At 42.4% G+C, this 27,769-nt stretch overlaps 2 protein-coding genes across 2 annotated transcripts in view; one reads left to right on the top strand and one right to left on the bottom strand.

Moving 5' to 3' along the window:
• Positions 1 to 7,612, top strand: part of Washc5 (WASH complex subunit 5) — a 52,375-nt gene extending 44,763 nt beyond the window's left edge. Inside the window, exons 27-29 of the mRNA XM_052747876.1 lie at positions 1,499 to 1,652; positions 3,563 to 3,650; positions 7,217 to 7,612. Coding sequence (XP_052603836.1) covers positions 1,499 to 1,652; positions 3,563 to 3,650; positions 7,217 to 7,273 — 299 coding nt within the window. The 3' untranslated portion in view covers positions 7,274 to 7,612. The remainder of the gene's footprint in view (positions 1 to 1,498; positions 1,653 to 3,562; positions 3,651 to 7,216) is intronic.
• Positions 7,613 to 8,364: 752 nt separating this feature from the next.
• Positions 8,365 to 27,144, bottom strand: Sqle (squalene epoxidase). The gene is made up of 11 exons (XM_052747877.1): positions 26,746 to 27,144; positions 24,664 to 24,916; positions 18,325 to 18,505; positions 16,238 to 16,334; positions 15,349 to 15,462; positions 15,092 to 15,263; positions 14,391 to 14,486; positions 12,710 to 12,852; positions 11,835 to 11,931; positions 9,779 to 9,866; positions 8,365 to 8,837 (listed from the first exon to the last, which is right to left on the bottom strand). The coding sequence occupies exons 1-11, from the start codon at positions 27,031 to 27,033 to the stop codon at positions 8,645 to 8,647; spliced, it is 1,722 nt and encodes a 573-aa protein (XP_052603837.1). The 5' UTR covers positions 27,034 to 27,144; the 3' UTR covers positions 8,365 to 8,644.
• Between the last annotated feature and the right edge of the window lie 625 nt (positions 27,145 to 27,769).

Raw genomic sequence — 27,769 nt, 5'->3', positions numbered from 1 at the left:
GTGAGCATCTCTATAATTACCTAGGAGATTCCCAGGTCCTTCCTCTGCCTTCAGACTTTGCATCTAACTAAATGGAATTTTTTTAATCCATTGTATATTTAGTTGGTTGAAAAAGTACCATCAGAACCTAGCACTAGAGCCATTCAGTCACTAGCACTGTAAGAACATGTCTACAAATTGTACTGTATTACTGTTTTCTTCAACACTTCAAAATGTATCTCTTCCTCATTTTCTTCCTATCTCCTCAGATGTTTTTAAAGTAAAATTGTAGAGTCTCTTTAGTTTTTTTTTTAATCCTCTCATTCACAAACATTCACTGGTCCTAGGCATTGTTCCTCTGCCAGTTCCTATTAGTTGTACCTGCTGCCAAGCACAGTGCCTTGGATCAGTAGTTGCTGGGTAAGGAGGGCACAGTGGTGACTAGATTCCAGCTTGGCCTCTTCCCACCAAGTGCCCCCAAGTGCTGACTCCTTCTGTTCATCTTGGTCAAACCAACTAACGACCATCCCATGTTAGTGGAAAGCTTTGTCTCCGCATTCAGAAATGCTCATCTCTCAGTGGCCCCTGGGACTATTAAACCTTTCCTCACAGACTTTGGTTTGTCAGTTCCTTTTCTAGAAACTAGTTTTCTCTTTTACGTTAAGACTTAGGAACCATCCAAATTATTGTTTGCATCTGTTGTAAGGTAGGGTCAGCTTCATTACCCCCCCCCCCCACCCCCTCCTTGAAGCTATCCAATTTCAGTGTCATGTTCTTTTTCTCCATTAACTTGCTGGTTGTGCTTGTAGAAAGTCAGTGGATCGCCTGATGGTCAAACTGCTTTGGGACTCTGCCCTGATGCACTGATAGGTCTGTCTTCATACCAGTACTGTTGAGTGTAACCTTACAGCCTTGAAGGCAGGTGGTGTGCATCTTTTAACATTTCCATGTTTCCCCCTGAAGGCCCTAAACTCCACCCCCTGCTTAGCATAGCCATCCAGGCAGGTGAGAGTCTCCAGATTTTGACAGAGTCCGCAGTGAGAAAGCCAGGCAGTGGTGTTCAGTCACATCCCAATCGTCCTTCTTCTACTCTCTTGACTTCAGCAGATTTGTTTCTTAGCACTCAACATTGTTTTTAAAAATAATTTTAAAACATTTTAACCAGAATTTTAACTGATTCTTCTTAATAAGGTGCTTCTGGGTATCTAGAATGCCATGCTACCATTAACTGAAGGCAGTATGAGGTGATTTTTCTTTTCTCATTCATATTAATGTCCATCTTAAGTCTTCACCATAGCAGGCATTAATAGTGCAGAACAAAATAAACAATAGTGACATGAACTAAATCCTTCAGACATTAGGATGTTGCACGAACTTCACAGTTAGTTCAGGAGGTCGCCCAAATTGCTATTTCCTCAAACTAGTCACCTGCCAGCCCTGATGACATTGACGAGGCTGGTACTAAATGAACATTGTCAAAAGCAGGTAGCTCACTGGGTGTTGTAACTTTACCTCACAGGCATGATCTGCCGGAAGCCTGCCGACCCTGTGGACTGGCCACCACTCATCCTGGGACTTCTCACTCTGCTGAAGCAGTTTCATTCCCGGTACACCGAGCAGTTCCTGGCGCTGATTGGCCAGTTTATTCGCTCCACAATGGAGCAGTGCACAAGGTACAGAGGACCAATCAGAAATAGTGGAACTCAGTGTCACGATAAGGGACTGCAGCCCCTCGTGGCTGTGCTGGCAGGAATAGGGAGTAGCTGCTTCTCCTCCATAAACAAGTCAGGGCACCTCCCCATGTTTGGGGCACTCACCTCCAATGCTTACCCTTGATTACCCTGCCAGGAAATTTTCCATAGTGGTACTGGCAGGACATCGTAAGACTGATCTTGACAGAGATTAATGGACATGGTTAGATTTCTCTCTATGAGAAATAGTGCAGACCTGTGACACTGCCGTGTTAGATCCAGCTCTTAGAGCCCAATGAGCCCTGCCTTCCTGCTGGACTACCCCTGAGACATGGCCCCACTCAACAAAGGGGAGTCACATTTCCCAGTGTGTGTAAACACCACTAAGGCATGCCTCCACTCACAAAAGTGGAATCACACTCCTCAATATGACCACCGCCAAGACATGGCTCCATCACTAAAGGGAAGTCACACTCCTCAGTGTGACTACCACTAAGACAGGGCTCCTCTCAGAAAAGAGGAGTCACACTCCTTGGTGTGACCTGCACCAAGGCCCCACTCACAAAAGGGGAGTCACACTCAGTGTGACCACCACTAAGACATGGCTCCATCACCAAAGGGAAGTCATTCTCCTCAGTGTGATCACCATCAAGATATGGAGCCACACACTGAAGAGGAGTGCTTCCTCAGTGTCAAGGGGAAAGGCTAGTTCATGGTGTGTAACCAAACAAGAATCACAAGTGGCTATCTGATAACAAAACAAACCTTCAATCTCTTCTAGTTCTTTGCTCTCTTCTCTTCAAATGTAGATTTTTCTAGGATAGGAAAAAACAAAAGCCATGGCCCTAGGATGCTGCAGCCTGAGCTTCCTTCTCTGCTGCCTGAAAGGGTCAGCCATTTTTGTCTCATTACATTGTAAGGTTAACAGATTACCATTTGGTTGCTTTTACATTGTAACGTTAACAGATTACCATTTGCTTGTTTTTACATTGTAACGTTAACAGATTACCATTTGCTTGTTTTTACATTGTAACGTTAACAGATTACCATTTGGTTGTTTTCACATTGTAACGTTAACAGATTACCATTTGGTTGTTTTCACATTGTAACGTTAACAGATTACCATTTGGTTGTTTTTTGCCAATGTCACTCAGATCTTTCTGCTACACTAGGACCTCATAGGCACCCGGCAAACACTCTGAAGCTAGGCCACGGCCCTGTCCTACTTTTACTCTTCCAGACATTATCCCACTGCTTCCCAGCCTGGCCCTGAATTTAGTCTATAGCCCAGGTAGTTGTTAAATTTGCAATTCTCCTGCAGCAGCCTCCAGTGTAGGTGGAATTGCAGATCTGATTCCACCAGTCCTGGCTAGTCATTCACTTTCAAATGAGTGTGCAAAACAAATGTAGCTGAAAGATTAGAAGGTGGGAAAGTATGGGACCTGTCAGGCATTGATTGAGTCCTGGAGTATGAAAGACATGACAGGGAGATGGGTCTAAACAGACTACAGGACCACTTTATAAACGAGACGAGGTTAGGGTCTGGCTTTCTGTAATTACATGTGTTTGCATGCCTTTGCATGTACCACTCACTGCAAGCATGGGAGGTCAGAAGACAACCTTCAGGGGGCCAGTGCTCTTCTGCCTCATGTGGACTCTGGGGATGGAACTCAGGACATCACGCTAGATGGCAGGTGCCCACTGACCCGTTGCACCAGCCCGTGCTTCAATTGTTTCTGCAGGGTTGGTTCCTAAATAAGAGCAGGATAATTATTTCATAGGAATCAAGAGGGTGCCCTGTGGATTTGATGTAGACTTGGTCTGCTGATCATTAGTCAAGTCAGGGCCCATTAACATACAAAGCAGCTGACTGACGCAGACTTCTTTTACAGCCAGAAGATGCCTGAGATGCCTGCAGATGCTGTGGGTGCCCTTCTATTCCTGGAGGACTATGTTCGGTACACAAAGCTCCCCCGCAAGGTAGGCCACAGAGAGTAAAGGATGACAGTAATGACCTGTCCATAAATAAGTGTCAAAACAGCAGCCTGGGTGTTCGTTCTCAGGCTGAAGTCCTGCAGGTCTTCCGCAGATGCCGCTCAGTCCCTCCCACTGCTGTGCAGGCTCTCCATGGAGCCTCCTCCCTGCACAGTGCAGGGCTTCTGTCCCCCTCCTCACTCTCCACCCTCTTCAGGGCCAGCTAAGTAAGAGGAGCAAGCAAGGAAGGGATTTCTAACTGGCCAGGGAAAGAAATGACCGTGGGTGTTCTGTTCTTCCTCTCCTGACAGCCTAGGGCCCACAGCATGTGAGGTCCAGGCCACAGCCTAAGCTATATACATGGCCACTCCTTCCAGAAGTGAAAAACTGCTTTTTACCTTCTAGGAAGTTCCTTCTTTGTCCTCCTAAATAATATCAACCTTGGGAAGTTTTAAGCACAAAGGAAGGCTTGATGTAAGAAATGTAAAGAACTATAACAAATGCTGAAAATTAATACTTAGAAATGGGATCCAGCAAAATGGATCGTCAGATAGAGGCACTGGCTGCCAAACTTGACCATCTGAGTTCAGTCCCCAGAACCCACACGGTCAAAGGAGAAAACTGGCCCCCACAAGATGTACTCTGACCTCTAGAGGCATTGAGTGGCCCGTGTGCATAAAAAAAAAAAAAAGAGTCTTTTCTTAATTGAAGGCATTTTACTAACCAAAGCCAAAGATGATCTTTTAGAGCTCCATGAGCATGCAGTACTTAGCAAAATGACTGGCGTTCTTGGTGTCAGGACTGTAAAAGTCATGTGATATTACCGACACTTGCTCCCTGTTTTCGTTGTATAGATGTTAGATAATAAGTGAAACTAAATATGACAGATTTGGGAAGAAAATAAAATGTGTGCTGCTTATTAAAAGTGTAATGAGAACTCAATAGAATCATGGGGAAATTTTAAATGAGCTCAGGTGATTGCGGTGTAACTCAGAGGTAGAGCAAGCCCTGGGCTCAACACCAGGACTGAAAAAATAAAAGATGAGTAAAAGTTGGGGGTGGTGGCACACACCTTTAATCCCAGCACTTTCAAGGCAGAGGCAGGTCTCTATGAATTCGAAACCAGCCTAGTCTATATAGCAAGTTCCCGGCCAGCCAAGACTATGTAGTGAGATATTGTCTCAAAAATAAATAAAATAAAAACAAGTTCAATAAATAACCTACTTAAATAATAAATGGACAAAATAAAAATAACTTAAAATATGAGAGAAAGGTCCCATCACAAAAGTATGAAGGAAATAGTTAAAATAGTTAAGGAAATAATTAAGATTGGAGCAGTGGCTCAGTAGTTAGAGCATATACTGTTCCTGCAGAGGACTCGAGTTGATTCCCAGCACCTGCATCAGCCAGCTCCAACTGCCTGTAATTTCAGCTCCAAGGTATCTGACATGCCTCTGACCTCCAAAGACATACACCTATACACATGATTAATAATAATAAAAATATTTTTTAAATAATAGACACTGGAAGGAATAGTTGGATGTATCTTGCTTCTGAGCACCCTTTTTTCAACTAACCTCATGCTTAAGCTTCTCAAAATCTTAAGCTTTGAAAGTCTGTGTTTCAAATGAGAGGACTTTCAAATTATACATATCAGTGAGATACCAACTTTATAGATTTATGTAATTATAATCAAAGCCCCAGTTAATCTTTAACTTGTTTTTTAAAAAAAATGTATGACTTTATATAAGGACTTTCTTTAGAAAAACGTTATTACATCTCACATGTTAACATTAACACATAAACTACAGAGATGAAAGCAGCGTGGTACTGGTAAGAGAACAGTAGGACCAATGCACAGATTCTGTGCATACAACTGTATAAGGACAAAGTGACGCCTCACATCAGGAGAGAGACAGACCATAGCCATACAGTGGCTCTGGAACAGGTACTCGTGGTGTGGGCTCAGAGTGGCACCCGTGTTGTTAAAAACCAATGGCAGACAGTATGAATTGTGAAGCAGGTAAGTTAGCAGACATTTAGATAGTGGTAAGTTAGCAGACATTTAGATAGTTATGCACCAACACAACTTCCTCACCATAACACATAAAGAAGAAAATGGAAAGGTAAAGTTTCAGATTCAATCACTAATTAATGCCAGGTTAAATTCCATCAAATGCCTCTTTTAAAAAAACAAGAGATAAAATAGGAATTATTACCTATAAATCAAAAAAAGTGGACATTTTCTTGATTTATAACGTTCTCTTTTAACTCAGTCAAGAAAAAGATGACCTGTTGAGTAGAGAGATGGGTAAAGGATATTAACAGGCAGTTTTTTAGGGTAAACATTTGGAAAAGGCTCGACCTTACTTATATCCAAGGTGCAAACCAAACTGGATTGTTGACAAGGGAAATGTTGGGCTCTGTGTTTGGGCTTATTCTCCATGGTGTGAATGGGAATATAGCAACCCCAGCCTTTGAGGGGAAACCAGCTTTATCTCTCTTTTTAAACTTTGATGATATATTTACCCTAGCCCCAGAAATTCTGCTGCCCAGAGTCTACCTGCTAAATATCACATACATAATACATGTGTGTGCAAATATCCCCCAATATATGTGCAAGGGTGTGCATACATTTTTCAGGGGTGACAAGAGATACAAGATCCATCAACCCTTCCATAATGAGCTGTAACCACAGTGGATATATCTTGCTTCTGAGCACCCTTTTTTTGACTAACCTCATGCTTGAACCTCTATTAAAATACCTTTAATAAAATCTCTTTGCTTAAAAGTTACAGGATCCCAATTTTGAGTGAGTGTGGATTGTAAGAATACAATTTTTGTTTGTTTGGTTTTGTTTTTGTTTTTTGAGACAGGGTTTCTTTGTGTAACAGCCCTGGCTGTCTTGGAACATACTTTGTAGGTCAGGCTGGCCTTGAACTCACAGAGTTCTTCTGCCTCTGCCTCCCTAGTTCTGGGATTAAAGGCGAGGGCTACCACCACAGCCAGAAAACAAATTTAATCATTAGTTTTAGTTTCTCAGGATTTTTATGCTGTCCACATTTGTTGTATGTCCTCTGCCTAGCAGGTAGGTATCTTCATGATCACACACATACACACAGGAATTCAGCAATGTTTTTCAAACTCTTCCTGGCTCAGAGAGATCACCTGTTCCATCTCCCACCCCTGCCCAGCCCAGCCACCTCGTTGCTTCTACTAAAAAGTTAAGGAATGTAGGCCTTTCAAGGCCTTCCTAGTCTTCCCCTCTGGCTTAGGTTTCTCCTCATTGCCTCTCAGATGTGTATTCCTAGATCAAAGAACCTTGAAGAGCCAAGCCTACAGTTCACAGGCAGCGGGCCTCCCCTCAAGGATTGTACTGGCGGTGCACAGTAAGGAGACTGGGAGACACCAGCAGTGAAAAGGCCCTTTGCTAGTTTACCTCTGTGAGGCAGCTCACTCCAGCACTTCACCGGATTCCAACAGTATTTGCACTTCCTGAATTTTCATATGTAAACTGGGAAGTCTTTCAGCTGCAACGCTAGGACTAACTTAACTTCCGCTTACTCCTCCAGGCGGCCGAAGCACACGTGCCTAACTTCATTTTCGATGAGTTCCGAACGGTCCTGTGACTTCCATCTCCCACGTCCGTGGCAGGACTAGCTTCATGATTTTCCCGTAACTGAAATGAACTTGGGAATGAAAAGAAACTTGACTACTCATGCAGCTTGCATTTTTCCCTACACCGTGGGACTCATCAGCCCTTCCTGGGAAGATGGCTCTCGGCTCTAATACATTGTTTAAATCATGGTATTATATGGAATTTGTATCATGTAGAAGCAGAACTATTTTATACTTACTTGCCTCTTCTAAATACTCAGTGTAACTGTGATGGATGAATCCATTTCGTTTTATGTTCTAAAGAACTATTTGTGCAACTCCAGATCTTCAGTAAAATAATATTGCCAGTACCGAGTTGCCCCGCTTGTGATTCAAAAATTGACACTCACCCTGTGAAACCCTACCTGGAAGGTGACAGATGGCTGGGGGGTGGGGTGGGGGTAAGTAGGCCTGTCAGGAACATTGACAGCCCAGTAGTAACTCGATTCATGTCCTCTGTGCTGTGTTTGGAGGTTTGCTGTCTTCTGGTCCCAGACAGCCTGGGGGTTCCCAGGAGCACTCCCTGTGCCAGCTGCTCTTCCCGCCTCTTCTGGCTGAGCCTGACGACCAGGTTTCTGTCCGTAAGATTTTCTTTTTCCTTATTTGGAAGGTAGTAGGGGTGGGGGCTGGGTGGGGGCATTAAGGTTTAGCGACAAACTTTTAAGACTTAAAATCCTAACTTGTTTCTACATGAAAATTCCTCTGAAAGGGAGCTGCCATCCATCCCACCAGGATAACTTGGATGAGACATGGTAGGAGTCTGCCTGAACCTGTAGCTAGTGATACCCGTTGCCTAGAGCTCCAGGTTGAGCAAGAGATCTGCCTCAAATATATACAATGTGAAGAGGGATTAAGAAGACACATGATGTCAGCCTCCGGCCTCCACATGCACACATGTGCACCACGCCCACATATGCCTGCGTACATGCACACACACAATAAATAATAAGTGAATAAATAGAACAGGCTTAATAACTGCACTTAATCTCTGCCCCACCTGGGTTATCTTTTCTGTGACCATGAAGCTATATAAAGAAGTCTACAAGAAAAAACAACACAGGTGTAAGAGTTCACTCTCCATTTTATTTGCATGTCCCAATGAATCACCCCAAATACTGACATCAAAAGAAAAACTTCAGGGTTAGCACTAATTTGTGGAAACAATCATTCTTTTAAACATCTAGCTTATTTGACCCTTGATTTCCAATTGTAAATTAAGGCATATATTTACATGCTTCTACACAAGCTTGGTCCTTGAGTCTCCACTGTAGAAGTCGTACAGTTCTATGCTATATACATCCTCGGCAAGTTCCAATGGACTTGACTTCCAAGTGGTTTCCCCTTCAGTGAATCAGATACTTCATTTCGGAATAGATGAGAGGAAATATTATAGAGCACGCTTTGTACAGTACAGCACCACTACTGAAAAGGGCTCGGGGTTTCGTGGCCCACGGCTCTGATTTAAAGCAGAAGTACGTGGCGTAGACAGCAACAGCAAAGAAGTGTCGGATCAACACCAGAGGGTGAGGAGACAGTCTGTAACAGAGAAGAATGCAGCGTTAAAGTTGCTCACGGAGGTCCTGATTCTGTGTCATCAGTAAAGCTTAAGGCATCTACATTTGAGGACTTATCTGCATTTGATGGCAAGAATGAATTTTTAGAAAATATTATCAGAATCTACTTAGAATTAAAAACCCCTCTGAGAAGCCAGTGGCCACTCTCACTCTTACGTCATACTGTTTTCTTTCACTCATCTTGAGATCCAAAATGAAGTACAAAATAGCCCGCTGCAGTCTGGGTCTGGTATCAGTACTGATACTCTGATTACAGATCAGTAAGAGGTGCCTTGAAGAATTTCCCTTCTCAGACTTCCCAAGGATACATCTGCAGTAGCAAAACTACTGCTGAATTTCAAGCCAGTGAGATGAACATCTGAACCCAGAGTTCTCCATTATCCTTGGCTCCTGCAGATCAGACGTGAAGACACCACTGGTGAAAACCACGCTTCACTTTTACTTGGAGAGGTAGGTTAGCCACCTTGCTCCATTTCTACTCAGTGTCTGCATCCTGGAGGACAGCACAGTGCTGCTAACTGTTGCTCTTTGTTCATTACTTGATGCCACTTTTTAAATGTGCGCATGCACACATGCACACATACACACACACACACACACTCACACACACACACACACACACACACACACACACACACACACACACACACACACTCTCTCTCTCTCCATAGCACACATGTGGAGGTCAGAGGACAACTTTGTAGAGTCCATTCTTCCTCATGGGTTCTAGAGATGGAACTAAGGATGCCACGCTTTTGCAGCAGGCACTTTTACCCACTGAGACAGCACTCTGGCCTCTTGGGGCTCCTTGTGGCCAGGATACTAATGGGTAACAGAATAGAACTAAATGTCCATGGGGTAAAGATTGACATAAACTGTTTCCCTTCTGCTGTTAGAACTTACACAGAAAGCAGCCCAACAGGACCCGTCACACATTCTCCACCAAGTTTAAAATAAAGAAAGCAAGCTTTTCGCAGTTGATGCAAGGAATCTAAAATAAAATGTAGAAATTATTACTTACTTTTCTTAGCATGTTAGTGATTAAGTCAGAAAAAAATAATGAAAATATAAAAATGCCAAACATGACAATTTATTAAAAGTCCTAGAATTCAACAAATAGGAGTTCTTTTACATTCTCAAATTTTTACTATAAGTGGTAATGTGAGTATGAATAATCTTTCTGTTAATTCTACTAATACCTAAGTATTAGGTCTTATGAAATACTTTTAAATTATGTATGATTTTGTTGTAAATTAATTAAATGACACCAAATAGTTTATAAGCGCTTACTATAAAAACACAATACGGGGCTGGAGAGATGGCTCAGAGGTTAAGAACACTGGCTGTTCTTCCAGAGGTTCTGAGTTCAATTCCCAGCAACCACATGGTGGCTCACAACCATCTGTAATGAGATCTGGCTCCCTCTTCTGGCCTGCAGGGATGCAGGCAGACAGAACATTATATACATAATAAATAAATAAATCTTTAAAAAAAAAAAAAAAAACACAATACTAGCAACAAAATTCCCAGGTTCTGGGATGCCTAACCCATAGTGCTGAGTTAGCATTAGTTATCAAGAAATGAATCTCTGCCTTACATCCACATAACCTTTTAACACATTTGGAAGCCTTCAAAACATAATAAATAACTAACAATAAATAACAGTTTTCCCCCCAGACAGGGTTTCTCTGTGTAGCCCTGGCTGTCCTGGAACTCACTCTGTAGACCAGGCTGGCCTTGAACTCACAGAGACCCGCCTGCCTCTGCCTCCCAAGTTCTGAGATTAAAGATGTGCGCCACCACCCCAGCTAGAGTTTTCTTCACAAGATTATTTTAAGGATGAAATATGGTAAACTTTGTTCCATACAGTTTTTTCCTCCCCTGATCTGTCATTAACTCTGTAATATTGTTGGCAGCTTTACTTTCCAAGCGCTTAGGAAAACTCAAAACTTAAATTCTTTTCCTCTTATTTGCCCAAGCAGCCACTTTAACTTCCGCTCCAATTCAGCAGATCTGCCTTGCAAATTACAATGGATGAACTGTGGGTGCTGGATGGCTCTTGCCTGTGGGAAGCACTTCTGTCCCATTGCCTATGGGAAGCATTTCTGTCCCATCGCCTATGGGAAGCACTTCTGTCCCATTTCCTCTTCTAATAGGCATGAAGAAGCTCAAGCAAGGAGCTTGAAGCACCTCAAATCTAGATGTTTACTGTTTTGTCTGTGTCTTAAACTTTTATTTAGTATTTTGAGAGGGATACAGGGATACAGGGGTAGGCGGTACAAATGCCAGAGTGTCGTTTGTTTTGAGATACAATCTTAGGTAGCTCAGGCTGATATCCCAGTCCTCCTGCCTCAGCCTCCTGAGGACTAGGAGGGCAAGCATGCATCACGATGCCTAGCTCAGAATTTCAAAGTTTCATTACTAGGATGTTCAACTTATAGACAGAGTGGCCAACCTTTCTATGCTACAGAAAACAAAACAAAACACATGGCTATTTCTAATGAATGCCACTTGTGAACTGTAGCAGGAAAGAAGCCCCAACCTCAGTTTGAAGTGCCTATTCATGTCATAAATAATACTTCAAAAGAAATGCAAACCAGTATAAGAAGTAAAAAGCCATACTGCTTTTCCATACCTGGCCAGAAAGGCCTTCTATCAGCATTTTAGCATGTAAGGATCTATCTGCTCTAGTCTGGACCACAGAAACTGAATGAATGTGTTACTGAGATACCGCTAGGGATATTTTCTCAGGAAAGCCAACAGCCTCCAGATGAAGTGGTAGATACATGATGCTCAGACACTACAAAGAACTACCAAATTGGCAGTTGGCAAAGTTGGGTAAACTGTGATTACAGACTAACTACTTTAACTGCTAACTTTTGTAATTAAGTCCCTTACCTAAGGAAACTTAAAACTCTGTACAAATAAGTAATGTTCACTTAAAAACATCTAAACTTACCATCTGTGGCAGAAAACAATTCATACAAAGCCTGAGCCAGCACATTCACAACAAAGGAATGGGTCCTTTTTCTTGACCAATAGAATGATTTTTTGGCCTGAAAATGAAAAATATCATTTATTACAAAGTTAAAAAGGGAAAAAAATTCATAAGCTAAGTTTACAGTCTCCTCAAACTGTCCCAAGGCCAACCTGCAGGCACTATCGCCAAACTCATTTTCAGAGCAATGGGTCCTAGGATACTGAAGCTAAGCTTACAGGTCCAAGCAGAGCAGCCTGAACCAATCTGGTGTAATATGTACTAAAACCTACCAATTAAAGTCCCAGTTTGTAGTGGGAACCCATGAAAGTTGGGTCAATGGCTGTGGAGCCTGCATAGGACTGGACTGGGCCCTCTGCATGGCGAGACAATTGTATACCTTGATCTGCTTGGGGGCCCCCTGGCAGTAGGATCAGAATCCATCCCTGGTGCATGAGCGGGCTTTTTGGAGCCCACTACCTATGATGGGACACCTCGTGCAGCCTTGAGGCAGGAGAAAGAGCTTGGACTTGCCTCTACTAGATGTACCTCCCCATGGGAGGCCTTGCCTTCTTGTGGGGGGGGGAGTGAGGGGGCTGGGGGGGCAGGAGGAGGGAAGAGGGGATCTTTGGTGTATAAAATCAATGAAAAAATTTTCTTAATTAAAAAATAAAGAAAGAAAGAAATTCAAGAAAAAAAAAGTCTCAGTTTGGACGTCAGGCTCATTAAACCTGAACAAGAACCATTATAAAACACAAGCTTCTAAGCACAGATTCCCACCAGGGTCCCATGCATCTCAGCCCTAGACAGAAATGTATTTTGAGCTGTTTGCAGGGAGGAAAACTCTAGATTCTTACCTGGAAAACAGCATCATCATCATAAAGGTCAGGAATGCCTTTTAACAGTTTTCTCCATAATTTTACATCTTTTAAAGCAACTGTCATTCCTCCGCCAGTAAGAGGATGCCTCAGGTTATATGCATCTCCCAGAAGAAGAACACCTGAGGAAGGAGAACCAAGAACATGAAACCCTGCACAACTCTTTGAGACCAAAAAGTTAGTGCTATCGAACTTATGATTGACATGAGCTAAAATATCCCGAAAATGAATTATAATTAAATTTGCTGTCTGAACAACTTACAACCTGTATCTCAACAAAGCTATGGCCAAATTAGGGCCGGGCGGTGGTGGCGCACGCCTTTAATCCCAGCACTCGGGAGGCAGAGCCAGGCGGATCTCTGCGAGTTCGAGGCCAGCCTGGGCTACCAAGTGAGTTCCAGGAAAAGGCGCAAAGCTACACAGAGAAACCCTGTCTCGAAAAACCAAAAAAAAAAAAAAAAAAAAACAAAAACAAAGCTATGGCCAAATTAAAATATATATATATATATATATATAAATAAGTTCTGTTGTTTATAAGGATAAAACTAAATATTAAACACAGCCTGCCAGGCATATGGTGTGTAGTTCAAGGTCATCCTCAGCCACATAGTTTTAGTCTGGGTTTTATTAGACCTTTTCTTGAAGGGGAAAAAAGGGGGAGAGTGGGTACTGGAGAGCTGGCTTAGCAGGTAAGAGTGTTTGCCACTCTTGCAGAGGACCTGTTTGGTGCCCAGCACCCACGTGGGCCCCTTTGTAGCTCCAGCTCTAAGGATCCTGACACCCTCTTTAGCCTCTGAAGCCCTGCACACACATGGCAAGCACACATGTAAGTAAAAATAAAAATAAATCTTTAGCCAAGCATGGCCTTGCACAACTTCAGTCCAGCACTCAGGAGGCAGAGACTGGAGACTCTCTGTGAGTTTGAGGTCAGACTGGTCTACATAGCAAGTTTCAGGCCAGGCAGGACTGCAGAGTAAGACCCTCCAAAAAGTAAATAATAAACCTTTCAAATATAAATTGAAAACACAACTATACCCCAGCTATCAATCACTATGACACCTGCCCCAAATGCCAGTAACAGGAATCTACTTGTGTTCCTAGAAATGCCACCATATCTCAGCCATCCTCGGGCAGGCTTTGCAGATCCCATTACCTCTTAGTCCCTCCTCTCATTGTCCACCTTCCAGACCCAGTGCAGCTTTATAGCCAAGCAATGTCTGCCCTAACAACTCTTCCACTTCAGAACCTCCCTCCCAGCCTTGGCCAACCCGAAACAGTGAATCTGTGGTACCAGTGATGGAGTTTTATGGAAACTGTTATCAATACCACTGTGAACTCATCTTCATGCTCTTATAGAAAAGTGGGCTTTCCCAGGTCAACAGGTAACTTTTCAATCCCTTGTTGTACTCTGAATGACTGCATGGTGTCTTCCACAAAGCCAGAGTGGAATTATATCATATTATATGATATAATTATACCATAAAACCCTGATGTTGGAAACACGTTAAGGTACTGAATGTTCCTTCTCCTGTTCTTTTTGACTGTGTGAACTTAACTACTCCAAGGTCACCAAGTCTCGGTTTCATGTGATTGCCCGACCACAAATCTAATCCCATGTCATCTGAAGTAATGGCAGCATTATAAAATAATGCTAAGGTACCTCGTTTGTTCATTGGGGAGGGAGGAAGGAAGCTTGCTGGCATGGTCCGCAGACGAGAGTTCTGAGAGGCCTCCAGGAACGGCTCCTTCAGGTGGTCTGCAATCAATCCCATCCAACCAAGTAAGTGGTGTTGCACATTTCAGTCAAATTAGCACACATCTTCTTATCAGGCATAAAAGAATACTTAACTGTGTATGTGTTGTGTCTTTTATACAGTTCCTTGCAATAAGCCACCAATTACCTACTTTATTAATAAAATTATCCATTAAGTACCTCATTATTCATGTTAAGGAATGACTAAGGAATCTAAAAGAAAACACATGTAAACACAGCTCAACAGAACAGAGATTAGAGGAAGAAATGACTCAAATTCACCTGAGATGAGACAGGAACAACCATGTTAACTGACAGCTGCCTATATTAGCTTTTACCATCCACATATTCTGATAGCACAGGAAATACACTGCCCGTTCACAAACAGCTGTGCTTATCTCTGGGCAGCTTTAGACACTGCTTTAGGGAACTGGGAAGAGGCCTTTGTGAGCCTGGCTGCAGACTGTAGATTACAGTGAAGGGAACTGGCAAGAGGCCTTTGTGAGCCTGGCTGCAGACTGTAGATTACAGTGAAGGGAACTGGGGAGAGGCCTTTGTGAGCCTGGCTGCACACTAGATTACAGTGAAGGGAACATCCTATTTCTTACCAGGTATTTGGGGGTATATTTGTTCAGCCATGTATTCTCTTAAGTTCCTTGGCATTTCTCCACGAATGTCAACAAGTACTCGGGTTTCATCGGCTGAAATCTGGTAGATAAGAACTGGACTTGGATTGACCAGAACAAGCTCCGCAAAATTGGCTTTAAACTGTGGTGCATTCTAAAAATAAAGTAAGAGAAAATATTGTAATAATTTTCAAATTTCAGGTGGCTTGTATTTTTCTACAGTTACAACTCCTCCATACCTTCATAAGGAAGCCAACAAAATGAGAGGAAACAGAAACTTTGTTGGAGATGAGGTTCTTCCTGAACTTGGAGAAAAGCCCATCTGCAACAACCGTCAAGGGGGCCCGGAGCTCCTGTAACACAGAGGAAGAGCACCCAGGCAATGGTTAGATGCACGCCAAAGGCCCGTCCTTCTAAAACAAAAAGTGCACAGGAAAATACTTAAATACATTATGTTCTTACAAAAGGCACCAAAGCATCCTGTAGATCTAAGAGAATGAAGCCCTGAAGGCAATACATCCTGAGTCCCTGGAGGTCATCTCCCTTTGCACCCAAACTATCAAAACTCTCCACTATAATGGACAAGAGGAAGAACTTCAAGGCAAACATGGGCCACGGAAGACTGAAACTTACCACAAACTTCAACAACTACCCAGATTCATTATCAAATTACCTACTTTCACGTGGTGCTGTTTACTGAGCGGCTAGACAGAAGATGTACTTTTAAACACATGACAATGTGTATTGATATTACTACATCGTGAGCAAAGAAAACCTGGTAACACTATCAGAGTTCAGTTTCTAGGAAGGGATGACCCTGTAGAACAGTCTAGAAGGGCTCTTCGCCTCTTTCTCTTTAACAGACCAACATTAACATAAACTAGAAACTATTTGACTGTTACTTGCTTTCAACATTTTCCTAATTCTGACTATAACAACAGGTACAGTAACAATACTGTACACACAGCTCCATCCCTGGGACCCACATAAAGTGGAAGGAAGGAGAGAACCAACAACACAAGTGGTCTCTTGACACACACACACACACACACACACACACACACACAGAATTGTAAGGGTAGGGAAAACATCTCTTAGCAGGAGATGACGTTTACAGATCTCACTCACCGTGGTGTCCCCGGTCTCCCTGTCCTTGTACTGCACCCCTCTCACAGCGCCATCCTCCTCTAGTAACTGAAGCACGACGCCTTCTATAAACTTGACACTAAAGGAGGAACAGAAAGGCGTTGCTAGAGTGTCACGTTTGAGCAACTTCCCTTCACCATGATACAGTCTTTACTCTCTACCTCTTGCACTCACAGGAACGGGACACATGTATGTGCATGCGTGTACATAGCAAAAAGCCACCAGCATGTGTATAATTGTGTGTGGTTTTCCCTTTGTAATGTATAACAAACACATATTACAAATGCAATTATTCTTAAAGTATTTTTAAAGTTGTATCATATCTTTAATCATTTATTTAAAAAGAATACAGAGAAACTTAATACTCTAACACAGTCAGACATGAAAGGGAAGAATTATTAAAAAAAAGTAATTATATTTGGAAAAAAAGTAATTATATTTGCTTAGTGGACACAGTATTGAAATTGAAAAGCTCATTAGAGATTTCTTTGAGCAGTGGACAGGGATTAATACAGAAACTCAAATGGTCAAAAAGTACAGAGAGTAAGCATCCATGGCACGCTCAGCCACAAATGGGACATCTTTATCATGCCCCTCCCCTAGGCTCAGAGTCACTGCACAGAGCGGGCAGAGAATGTAAGAGCCAGAGGCTGGGGAGGACACAGTGGGACCACTGCACTCCTGAACCCACAGCAGCTGGGGCTGCCTGCACAAGATAAGCTGCTCTACGTCCAACATGGAGAGAGGAGGGACTCGGGAGCACCCAGCCCACAGAAGCAATGACCAGTTGATGGCTGCTTGGGAAGAGAAAATTGGCTTTCTTTAGGGCTGTGGTATCCGATAGGTTGACCATGCTCTGATGGATAGCCTCGTATCCATGAGTATATAAGCAGGACAAAGTGTACTCAGTGAGCCATTAAAAAATAAAATAAAAGCCGGGCGGTGGTGGCGCACGCCTTTAATCCCAGCACTCGGGAGGCAGAGCCAGGCGGATCTCTGTGAGTTCGAGGCCAGCCTGGTCTCCAAAGCGAGTTCCAGGAAAGGCGCAAAGCTACACAGAGAAACCCTGTCTCGAAAAACCAAAAAAAAAAATAAATAAATAAATAATAAAATAAAATAAAATAAAAAAGGACATGAAGGTGGGAGTGATAAAGACATGGCGGGGTAGATCTGGGAGGAATCAGGGTAAATAAGATCAAAATATACTGTGTACATGTATGAAATTCTCAAAGAATTGATTACATATTTTTAAAATATAAATGGCATATGACAAATTTAAAAAGTAATCACATCTTTCAGAAAGATCATAACTTTTCTGTTTGAGGCATTTTCCCACTTTTACACAATGAACACTCTACTTCTGTGCACGCCCAACATTTTAGCCCTAAGGAAAAGTCCACTGACTTCTTCACTCTGTCAGCACACAGGCCTGTGTCAACCACTGAGTGAGTGCTCTCATATTTAGAACTTCCTTAACTAGCACTAAAACATGACAGGCAAATACAAGTTAATAATCAAGACAAGCAGCCAGTCCTGTCAGACTGGGTTCTCAGGGAAAGCAGAAGAGGGATTTCTTCTTGCCATCCTCTGTTCTTTCTAGAAAAGGTATTATAACCACAAACACAAATGGGCACACATGGGCAGATGCTCTAGCTACAGCACTTAAGCCCAGCCTCTAAATTCCAATCAAATAATAATCATCTAATTCTTAAAGTAGAATTCTCTTAATATTCTTTACAGAGGCATTGAACATATTTTAATTATGGATTCTTTTATTATACCTATGCCATCTAGACCATACCAAAAATTTTCATGAACACTGATGAAATCTCGCTTGTAGAAAAGGGCATATTTTATTTTATTACACATGAGCATGTGTGCAGATGCCTGAGGAAGGCAGGAGAGGGCATCAGACCCTCTGAATCTGGAACTACAGGTGGTTGTGAGCCATCTGGGTACCGGGAAACAAACTCCAGTCCTCTGCAAGAACAGAAAGTACTCTCTGGCTAAGCATCGCCAGGGCCCAGGTTAGATTCAGTCACAAGATCTGTTTAAAGCTGTGGTCTTACTTGGGCTCTGCCATAGCTGCTTTCCGGAGACTCATGATGAATTTGCCATGGTGGAAAGCAACTCCACTCTGCACTTGGTTGTCCTCTGACACCGGGTACGGGATTTGAACTTCAGACCTGCTCTCATAGTCATGCACTATGTAGCCGTGTATAAGATGGGCATTAAAACCCTCTACTGTATCTGCAAAAAAGTTCAGTTCAAACAATTTTAGTAATATGATCGGAGTTACCAAGAAAGGCACCAAAACACAGACACAGATATTGAAAATAAAGTTCCACCTTACAAAGCTGTAAGACCAGTTGGAGAACTGAACAACTGATACAACTATGACAAAAATCTTCAATGTTTCCAGAAGACAAATCCACACCTGCATTTCAAGTTAAAAGCAGTCATTCGGGTCTGTGACTGCTTCACCTCAGAGACAATCAAGAAAAGCAACATGAAATGAAATAAGCCACCATCCTCCCTGAGTGAATCTGCTCTCTTCACAAAGCTACAGAACACAGCTGGTCCTTCTTAACATGTGCCCCAATGCAGAAACACAGGAAGGGGGTCGGGAGAGAGGAGGGAGGGGAAAGAGAAAATAAAATTGCATTAAAACTATTTTGAAAGGTCCCAATTTATACATAAAGTTTCAGTATATGAAAAGTAGATTTCCCCAACCAAATAGAATGGATAGTTCCTAAATGTGGATGGTTCCTACTATATTTGAAATTGATTCAAGATAAACTGCAGAGTAATTTCAGTAAATCTAAACCAGAAAGCAAAACATTCTTGGCTTTTTTACATTTAAGACAAAACAAAAAATAACAACAATGAAAAAACAACAAACAAACCATTTTTAAAGAACCAATTGAAAATTTGAAAAATTTAAAAATTAGTGGCAATTAAAAGTGTTTTAGGAAAAATATCAAATAAAAGAAAGCATCACTATTTGTGCATAAAATTTACTCACTAAAAATATTAATATGCAAAAACTAACAAAAAGTGTAGCAATGATTCATACAAAGCAGTATAGAGGCAGTAAACAAACTGGAATAAGCCTGGAGTGTTGGCATGTGCCTGAAACTTCAGTACTGGGAGTGGGACAAAACTTGAAAAGGTCTGTCCCAGGATCAAAACAAATTCACGTTTTAGCATGTCATTCATTTTTATTTTGTTTTACCTACACATATGTGTGTGTCCACATGCATGCCTAGTGCCTGTGGAGTCCAGAGAACATCAGATTCCCTGGAACTGTAGTTACAGATGGTTGTTAAGACATCATGTGAGTGCTGGGAACCAAACCCAGGTCCTCTGCAAGAGCAGCACACAATTATCCTATGTACGGAAGTAAGCCATCCACTATAGTCACACATGAGAAATCCAGGCCTGGCATGCTGGTGAGCACCTTTCATTCCAGTAGAGAGGCAAGCAGATCCTTCTGAGGCCAGCATGGTCTACATAGTAAATTCCAGGCTAGCCATGGCTACATACCCTGACCCTCTATCCACAAAAAAAAAAAAAAAAAAAAAGAAAGAAAGAAATCCAAACACAGCTTTGTGTTCTGACTTCATGCAAAGCTCTGAACTTCAAGCTGAAGAAAGCCAACAACAAAACAATGAAAGTCAAAAGTTAAACTAGAGTTCTAGAAATAAACATTATCAAAAACCACAGGAGACACAGGAAGTTTCAAATACATAAAAAATTAAGTATATGCATAACACAGGACTTTCATGGATAAGAAGAAGTCTATCCTGAAATATGTCGTTTTTCCCAAAATTGAACTCTATATTCCATTTTTTCAAATCATAATCTTGGGTATGTTGTTTTTCCATAAAGCTTAAAAAAATCTGACTCTAAATTATATTTTAAAAAAGGGTGGAGGGTCTAACAAAACCCAAGATAATGCTAAAGAAAATAAAGTTGAAGGTAGTGAATACTAGATACTGAGACATGGTATAGGCATACAGAACTTAAATTATAATGCATTAGTTACAAGATTTATGGGTATTAAGTGCAATCTGTATGGCAATCAGTCCACAATCCAGGATGGATCACTTGATATTATGTTAGAAAGCAATGTAACCATTCCAAGTAATTCTATCATACGTAGCTCATCAAACCTGAAGGGGAATAAACATAGTTAATGTTTAAAGGACTCTTATTGGTGATAGTAAACATATACTGGATAAATACTTGGAAGACTGTCCTCAGTACAAACTTGGATGGACTGAAGGGATGGCTCAATAGTTAAGAGTATGCTTTGCTCTTCTTCCAAAGGACCGAAGCTCAATTCCCCACAACAGATGACTCACAACCACCTGTAACTCCAGCTCCAGGGGTGTGGGGTACAACTCCTCCACAGGCACCTGTACTCACATGCATGCACAGACAGACAGGCAGACAGACAGACAGACACACACACACACACACACACACACACACACACACACACACACACAAACACACACAAATAAATCTTAAAAAAATAAAAAGAATCCACTGGAACTTGTAACCACAACCACGCAGCTGTTTCCTGAGGCTAAGATCCATAAAATACTGTCTAGTCTTTAGTTTGAAATCATTTCTGATTGGCTGAAGTTAAAATATAAGGTTAACAAAATCCTGCTTCTGGATATTGACACATTTGCTTGAAGTGCAAGATGGTCCCTTAAGGAACCTAAAAGGATAGCCATGAAAGCTCCCTTCTTTGCAAAGCCATGTTTCTGTTTGGATCGAGAGCATGGAGTCTTTTGTTTTCCTCTGGGCTGCTTCTTCTAGGCCCTGCTTTGGCTCCCCACCACCTCACTCATCTCTATACTTGCACATCCCAGAGCTCAGTCCTGGACTTCTCGGCAACAGTTCACCTTACTTAAGTTCTACAGCCCTCCCCTTTCTCACACCTAACATCTGATTCATCAGGAGGTTCTACTCACTCTTCCTGCAAAGTAAATTCCCAGGATGGGTCACACACCTCTCCTATTGTGACTGTGTCCTAATGTCATCAGCCCTGACTGACTGTGCAATAGCTTCTAGATAACCTTCTTCCTTGCCTTACCACGCCACGATCTTTTTTATATTACTTTTTTTATATTTTTATATTACTCAGAATATAGTTTTAGATGATATTCCTGATCACACACTTTTAAAAGCTTCCCTTTGGAGAAAAAACAGACAGACCTTTATAGTGGACAGCACAAGCCCACAGGATCGAGCCCTTCACACTATCTGCCGCCTTCTCCAGTTGACTTTCCTCCACTCACAACATGAAGGTCAAGTCAAGCAGGCTTGACAGCTCTTCCCAGAAGGCAACAGCTACGCCTGGAATTCATATTCTCCTGACATCTCCAACGCTTACTCTCCTCATTCATTTTAATCAAAGGTAATCTCACGATCAAAAATTATACTCACCCGCCAACTTGCTATTCTGCTCTTTCTGATTTTTCTCTAGTCCTTCTGATCTTCATATATGTTATCTACTTTTTTAAAAAAATATATTATTCTTTAGCACTTCCTCTCTAACATCCACTAAGATGTAGTCTCAGAAAGTAGAACAAAACCTACTTGTCAATGTTTGAAAAGTATTTGTTGACGGGGTCATTCTCAGGCAGCCTGTGTATTGATTCAAGTGTGGCTGCAGGCAACTGTGCCCTGAGCTCTCCACTTCAGGCTTTCTCTTGGCTGATAACAGGGATGATATTTCAGGGAGAAAGCTTATATGTTTATTTTTGTACTTGTCACTGACACATAACAATCATTATGTGTTTATAGGTATAATGTGATGGTTGAATCCATGTACCTTGACAATAAAATTATGGAACTCAGTATATTCATCACCTTAAAAATTCTATTTGCCAATCTCAGCCACAGTATCAGCTTTCCCTACTTTAGCATACATTTCCATAAAAAGTACTCATATCAAATACACCTGCATCGGCCTCCTATTCCTATCTAATTTTATTCTAGTTCTGTTTTCTGCCATTAAGTTAGTTTCTCAAGAAATGGTTCAGCTGCCTGGTCACTGGCTACTCTTCCAGAGGACCACAGTTCACAACCATCAGTAACACCAGCTCCAGAAGATCACAAGCTCTTCTGGCCTCCTTGGGCACCAGGCACACATGTAATACACAGAATATATGTAGGCAAAACACTTAAACATAAAATAATATTTTTTCTTAAGTTTTAAAACCTCATAAAAAAATAATTTTCTATGGGTTGAGTGAGGATCTGGTTCAGGGTGCTTGCTTTGTATGCCCAAGTCTCCGGTTCAATCCCCAACATCAAAGGAAGGAAAAAAACAGTTTTCTAGTTTTAAATGTTTAAGTCTTCCTCTCATTTCAGCTTAGCTTTTCTTGTCAATGCCATAGACTGCCAAGTCCAATGGTGATGGTTCTTCACTCATCTCACCTAGCATTTGATCAGCAAACATGGCACAGTTGTCCTTCCCTCCCTGGGACATACATACCCATGCCTTTCAAACCTATTGCTTAAGGCAAAAACCTAGGGGCGTGTGTGTGTGTGTGTGTGTGTGTGTATGTGTGTGTGTGTGTGTGTGTGTAATCTGTATCTCTCAATTTTATCATGTGTCCACTATAATTTGTTACCAGTCAGCATGTCAGTTAAAACCAACACCATCTTTAATTTGGGTTCCAAATGAGTTCCCCCAGACTCCTAACTTGACCCTTGCCCTTGCTACCCCACCATCACAATCTTATAGTCTATTCTTTTTTGGTTTTGGTTTTGTTTTTCAAGACAGGGTTTCTCTGTGTAGCTTTGTGCCTTTCCTGGAGCTCACTCTGTAGCCCAGGCTGGCCTCGAACTCACAAAGATCCACCTGCCTCTGCCTCCTGAGTGCTGGGATTAAAGGTGTGTGCCACCATGACCCGGCCTTATAGTCTATTCTTTTGGGTTTTGTTTTGTTTGTTTTTTGTTTTGTTTTGGTTTTTTTGAGACAAGGTCTCTCTACGTAACCCTGGCTGTCCTAGAACTCTCTATGTAGGTCAGGCTGGCCTTGAACTCAGAGATACACCTGCCTGTGCCTCCCAAGTGTTGGGATTAAACGTGTGTGGTACCATTCGTAGCTTATAGTCTATTCTTCATACTATATCCATGGTTTTTTTTCCAAACACCATTGTAGATAGATGGCAATGTGTAACCCAAAGAACTATAAGGTGAATTCTGAATTGTGATCTTTCAACTGGTAAAGACATAACAAGAATTTTAAAAAGCAAAATTAGAAGAAATTTCAGAAGTAGAGATGTAGCTCAGTAGTGGAATATGTATTTAGCATTTGCCAGGCCTGAGTTTGAGCCCTAGGACCACAAAAAAAAGGGGGAACCATTTCAGTCAGACTGAAATATGTATGGCTACACTAAGGCACGATATGACATGAGTTACACTGTGCTGTGTCAAGTGAGCGGCCGCTGGGGAGTTGAAGCCACTGTTTCAGATGCGAATGACTTCATGCCATACTCCTGCTCCACTGCTCAGGAAGCCCTCCCTCTGTGACCTAGCTTCTGCCCCTCTTCAACGTCAGATCAAGTCACCTTCTCTCTCCATCACCCACCGCTTTCTCTATTTGCCTCCTTTCCAGTTCCCTCCACAAAACAGTAGACAAGAACACAATGCCTACAATGCACCAAGGACTGTTTTGAATGGTCTACGTGTCCAAATTCACTTAATTCTCATAACATGTGAAGCAGAGAGTCTTCGAACGCCTTTCTTATAAATGAAGGAACAAATTCTACACAGAAGGCTAAGTTACTTGGTTTAAAGTTAGTTACCAGGCAAGGCCATACAGCTTTGCAAAGCCAGAGCTGATACTCAAACCCAGGCAGTCTAGCTCTAGAACCAAGGCTTTTGACGAATGCGTCACCTTTCCACTCCTACCAGGCAGGAGGCTACTCACCTTACAGCTGGTTGTCTTTTGTGCTCTACTTTATCTGTCTGATCATCAGTACACGTTGGACTCACTCTAACACCTCACTCAAAGACAGCAGTAAACAAACATTTCCCAGATGAATGTAAGAAGTTCTTAAAAAGCACTGCCTGAGTAAATGAATCATCCTTAAATAAAAGATCGCAGGTAACAACACCACAGCATGAACATACACTCTAAAAACGATGTTCTGGGTACTGAATTTAATGACTTCGTTTTTGACATTACATTTTTTTAGACACTTCATTATCTCATTATGTCTAGGTAGCCTCTTCTCATACTACAAATGTTTCCTTTCTCCTTTGCTCTTGTTTCACATCGCTTTTAGCAAATGTAAATTTTATATGGAAAGCACAATAGTCTAAGGTGAAGGGCACTTATTTACACCATCTACCTCCTGAGAACCGGAGAAACCTACCTCCGAGGCCCAGTTCTTTAAGAACACGGTAGCCACCAGGCTGCAGGAGTTCGCCCACGATTCTGTCAGGCTCTTTTAAATCTCTCTCGATTACCGTCACCTTTCTTCCATCTCTGGAAAGAACCGTCGCCAAAGCAGATCCAAGTACACCAGACCCCACGATGATAACTTCCGGATCATTCAGAGAAGATGTCGATACTGAGGTAGCTGCTCCTGTTAATGTTGTTTCTGAAACATTGATTTCTTTTCTGCACTGTTTTAAAAAAAAAAAGATATTATGCTTTCCATTCTGTTGACTTAAATCATATCCCCACCACATAAACTACTGGACTTCTATATCTTGAGCAAAAGCTAGACCGCAAGCATTATTAAACCAAATCAATGGTATGTTTTTAAATCCAGACCATATATAAAAAATTAGTACCAAAATACTGGCTAAATAGAAATGTATACATCCCAATAAAATTAAACATATATTCCTTTTTCTGGACACAGTAATTAAAAAGTATTGTTATATGGGCAAATTTAGAAATCCACATCAGGCCAGATACTATAAATGTCTATAATGAGATTCAAAGCCACAACCTAGGACAAATCCTACCACTTAACCACTCAACTCTGCAAGCACATATTGAGCATCGACAGGTGCGGGTCTCTCACAACTTCTGACTTGCCATGTTACGCATACATCAGTGAGTACTCCACATACTCCAGCAGCTCCCTCGTCTCCAGGTAAGGAGAAAGCCTGAAGTGGTCACGAAACGAAACCAGCTTGACAGCTGACAACCCAGTTTTCCTACCCCACAAATTCTCTACACAGTACAGTGACAGCCATAGTACTCCAGCCACCTGCACTAGAACTCAACCCCAAGCGGAGTTCTCTACACTACAAATATCAGTGTTTTCACCTTGAGAAATAAGACCTCACCTCCAACCCCCAATTGCCATGCCACCGAATAGGGAGTGCTACCCAAAAGGCTCCTAACAGACATACCAACTCTAGACTAGTGGGAACAGCTAGTTACCTATTAGATGGTGATGCACCAGGCACTCTGCAAATACGAAGTCACTTAACTCTCTGTCTACAAGTCATGGTGGTGACACACTCATCTAACAGAACAGGAAACTGATTCTTACAGAAATCAACCCATTCTCAAAGTGTCACTGCCAGAAGTGGCAGAGCTAAAACTCAGAGCCAAGTCCCTTTCTTCTATCAACTTTGCTAATCTGTACTGTGGACATGACAAAACTGAGCAGACTCAGAAGCCTGTGGGTAACTCATTCTATCTGGCCCTATCTTCTATGCCAAGTTGGGTACCCTGCTACAGTCTCATAGCAATATCCATGTTGTTGTTGTTATTTAAAAATCAAGCATTGTTATTCTCACTCTTAAAGTATCTCCAGTGTTCTTGGGGGGAAAGTTCAAATATCCACTTGATCTGGTTTCTACTGTTCCCCCTCTTATCTGGCCCCCATCAGCCTCCATCTTTCCCTGACAGTAATAACATTACAAGTATTTAAAGACCCAGTCTTGGACACAGGACCATCGTTCAGTTATTCTTGACTTAGGACATGACCGCACTGGTTTTATTCATTACTTCAAAGACTAGCAAGAGGAAGGTTCTTTGCCCAAGCCTTTAAAGTGCTGAGCATTTTTATTGCCTTTCAAACTGTCTTGTCCCTTTCCCCAGTCAGCTGTCACTTTTCTAAGTGGCCTTACCTGCCACACAATAATTTCTTCTTAGGTACAAATGTCTTCCTTATCCAAGGATTTAAAGAAAAGCCACACTGATTCTGCCCTCCAAATGAAATGCTAACGTTTCCTATCAAATCAATATCTAACCCCTTATCTAAGGATCAGCCAACACTAAATGAAACAAACCCTCTTGATCTTTCCTAAAAATCAAGGATCGTGGCACAATCTGGAACTCTAAAAAAAAAAAAAATCAACTAAATGCGAATATTGACGCTTCTAATCCGTCGTCACTTGCTTGCCTTTCAATGAAACTGTAAACTTCAGTGACCCCGATCTTAAGTTTAAAATAAGATGCCCCTCGTTTGCCCACTGTGGAATCAGCCTACCTTATTGGACTCCAGCTCCTCTTTCTTTTCGGACTCAGGGGGTGACTTGGCCCAGAAGAAGCCAATAAGAGGCAAAGCCGAGAGAATATCCGAGAAAGCGGCGAACTGGGAGCCGCTTTGCTGGCGACCGAGGAGGCCCGCGTTTCGATGGCGACAGCGGTAGGAAAGCACCAGGCCGAGAGACAGGAACACCACCACGCACAGCAGGAGCTCCTTGTTGGCCAGGGTGACATCCCCGCATTTCTTATAAAAATAGGTGAACGTGGCAATGCCAAGAAAAGTCCACATGGTTCAAAAGGCTTCTTTGGTGGCCAAGGCTGAGGATTTTTGTTTTTTGTGGGTTTTGTTTTTTGTTTTTTTTTTTTGGGGGGGGCTTTTTTTTTTTCCCTCGGGAGGGTTTTGGTGATTAAGACGTTCTCTCCAAAATGTTGTTGTCAAAGGGGGGCCCGGGACACTGGCCCAACTGCTTCCTGTCAATAGTTTCAGGATCACGAGTCAGACGAGATCAATTCGTGAAACCATTGAGAGTACAAACGTATCTTAAGTTGTCCGAGACTTAGAAAGCAGCATTTAAAGCCTGCCTGACAGCTCCTGATTAGATCATTCAGCCAGCTGACAGACGGGTCTCTCTCTCTTTCAATCTCGCTATTGGGCTGAGGAAGGGGTACGAGTGTGGCTGTGCGTACACTTGGATGTCCGCTCCTCGGGCTGTAAGTGGTCTTTTGTCGGCAGCCGCAGGGGCTCGGTGGGAAGGAGTTGGCGAAGAAGGATCCGGGTGCTGGGAAAGCCGCCCCTAAGCGACACAGCCCGGCAGCCTTCTCCAACCAACAGAAGACCGGGCCCCGGAGTCCCGAAGCCGGGCTGGAGCGGGGCGGCGCAGCTCTCCCCGGAGACCTCTGCTCGGCCAGCCCCCGAAGTCACGGCCCGGAACCTGCCCGACCGCCACTTGCCTTCCTCGAGGGTGGATGGCTGTCTCCGGAGAGCGTTCGTCAGAGCTCGGCGAGGACGACGCCGGACCGCCCGG

This window comes from Peromyscus californicus, unplaced genomic scaffold, assembly GCF_007827085.1.
Source record: "Peromyscus californicus insignis strain IS unplaced genomic scaffold, ASM782708v3 Scaffold_20__1_contigs__length_68692818, whole genome shotgun sequence".
Taxonomy (NCBI): domain Eukaryota; kingdom Metazoa; phylum Chordata; class Mammalia; order Rodentia; family Cricetidae; genus Peromyscus; species Peromyscus californicus.
This window is presented reverse-complemented; position numbering and strand designations above follow the sequence as displayed.

Excerpts from the sequence above, each read along its gene's own strand:
- Sqle (XM_052747877.1), bottom strand. The coding sequence starts at position 27,033 with ATGTGGACTTTTCTTGGCATTGCCACGTTCACCTATTTTTATAAGAAA. Across the intron at positions 11,932-12,709 it reads ATGATGATGCTGTTTTCCAG|GCCAAAAAATCATTCTATTG; the intron begins GTAAGAATCTAG and ends TTTCATTTTCAG. Across the intron at positions 9,867-11,834 it reads ATTGTTTTCTGCCACAGATG|ATTCCTTGCATCAACTGCGA; the intron begins GTAAGTTTAGAT and ends ATTTTATTTTAG.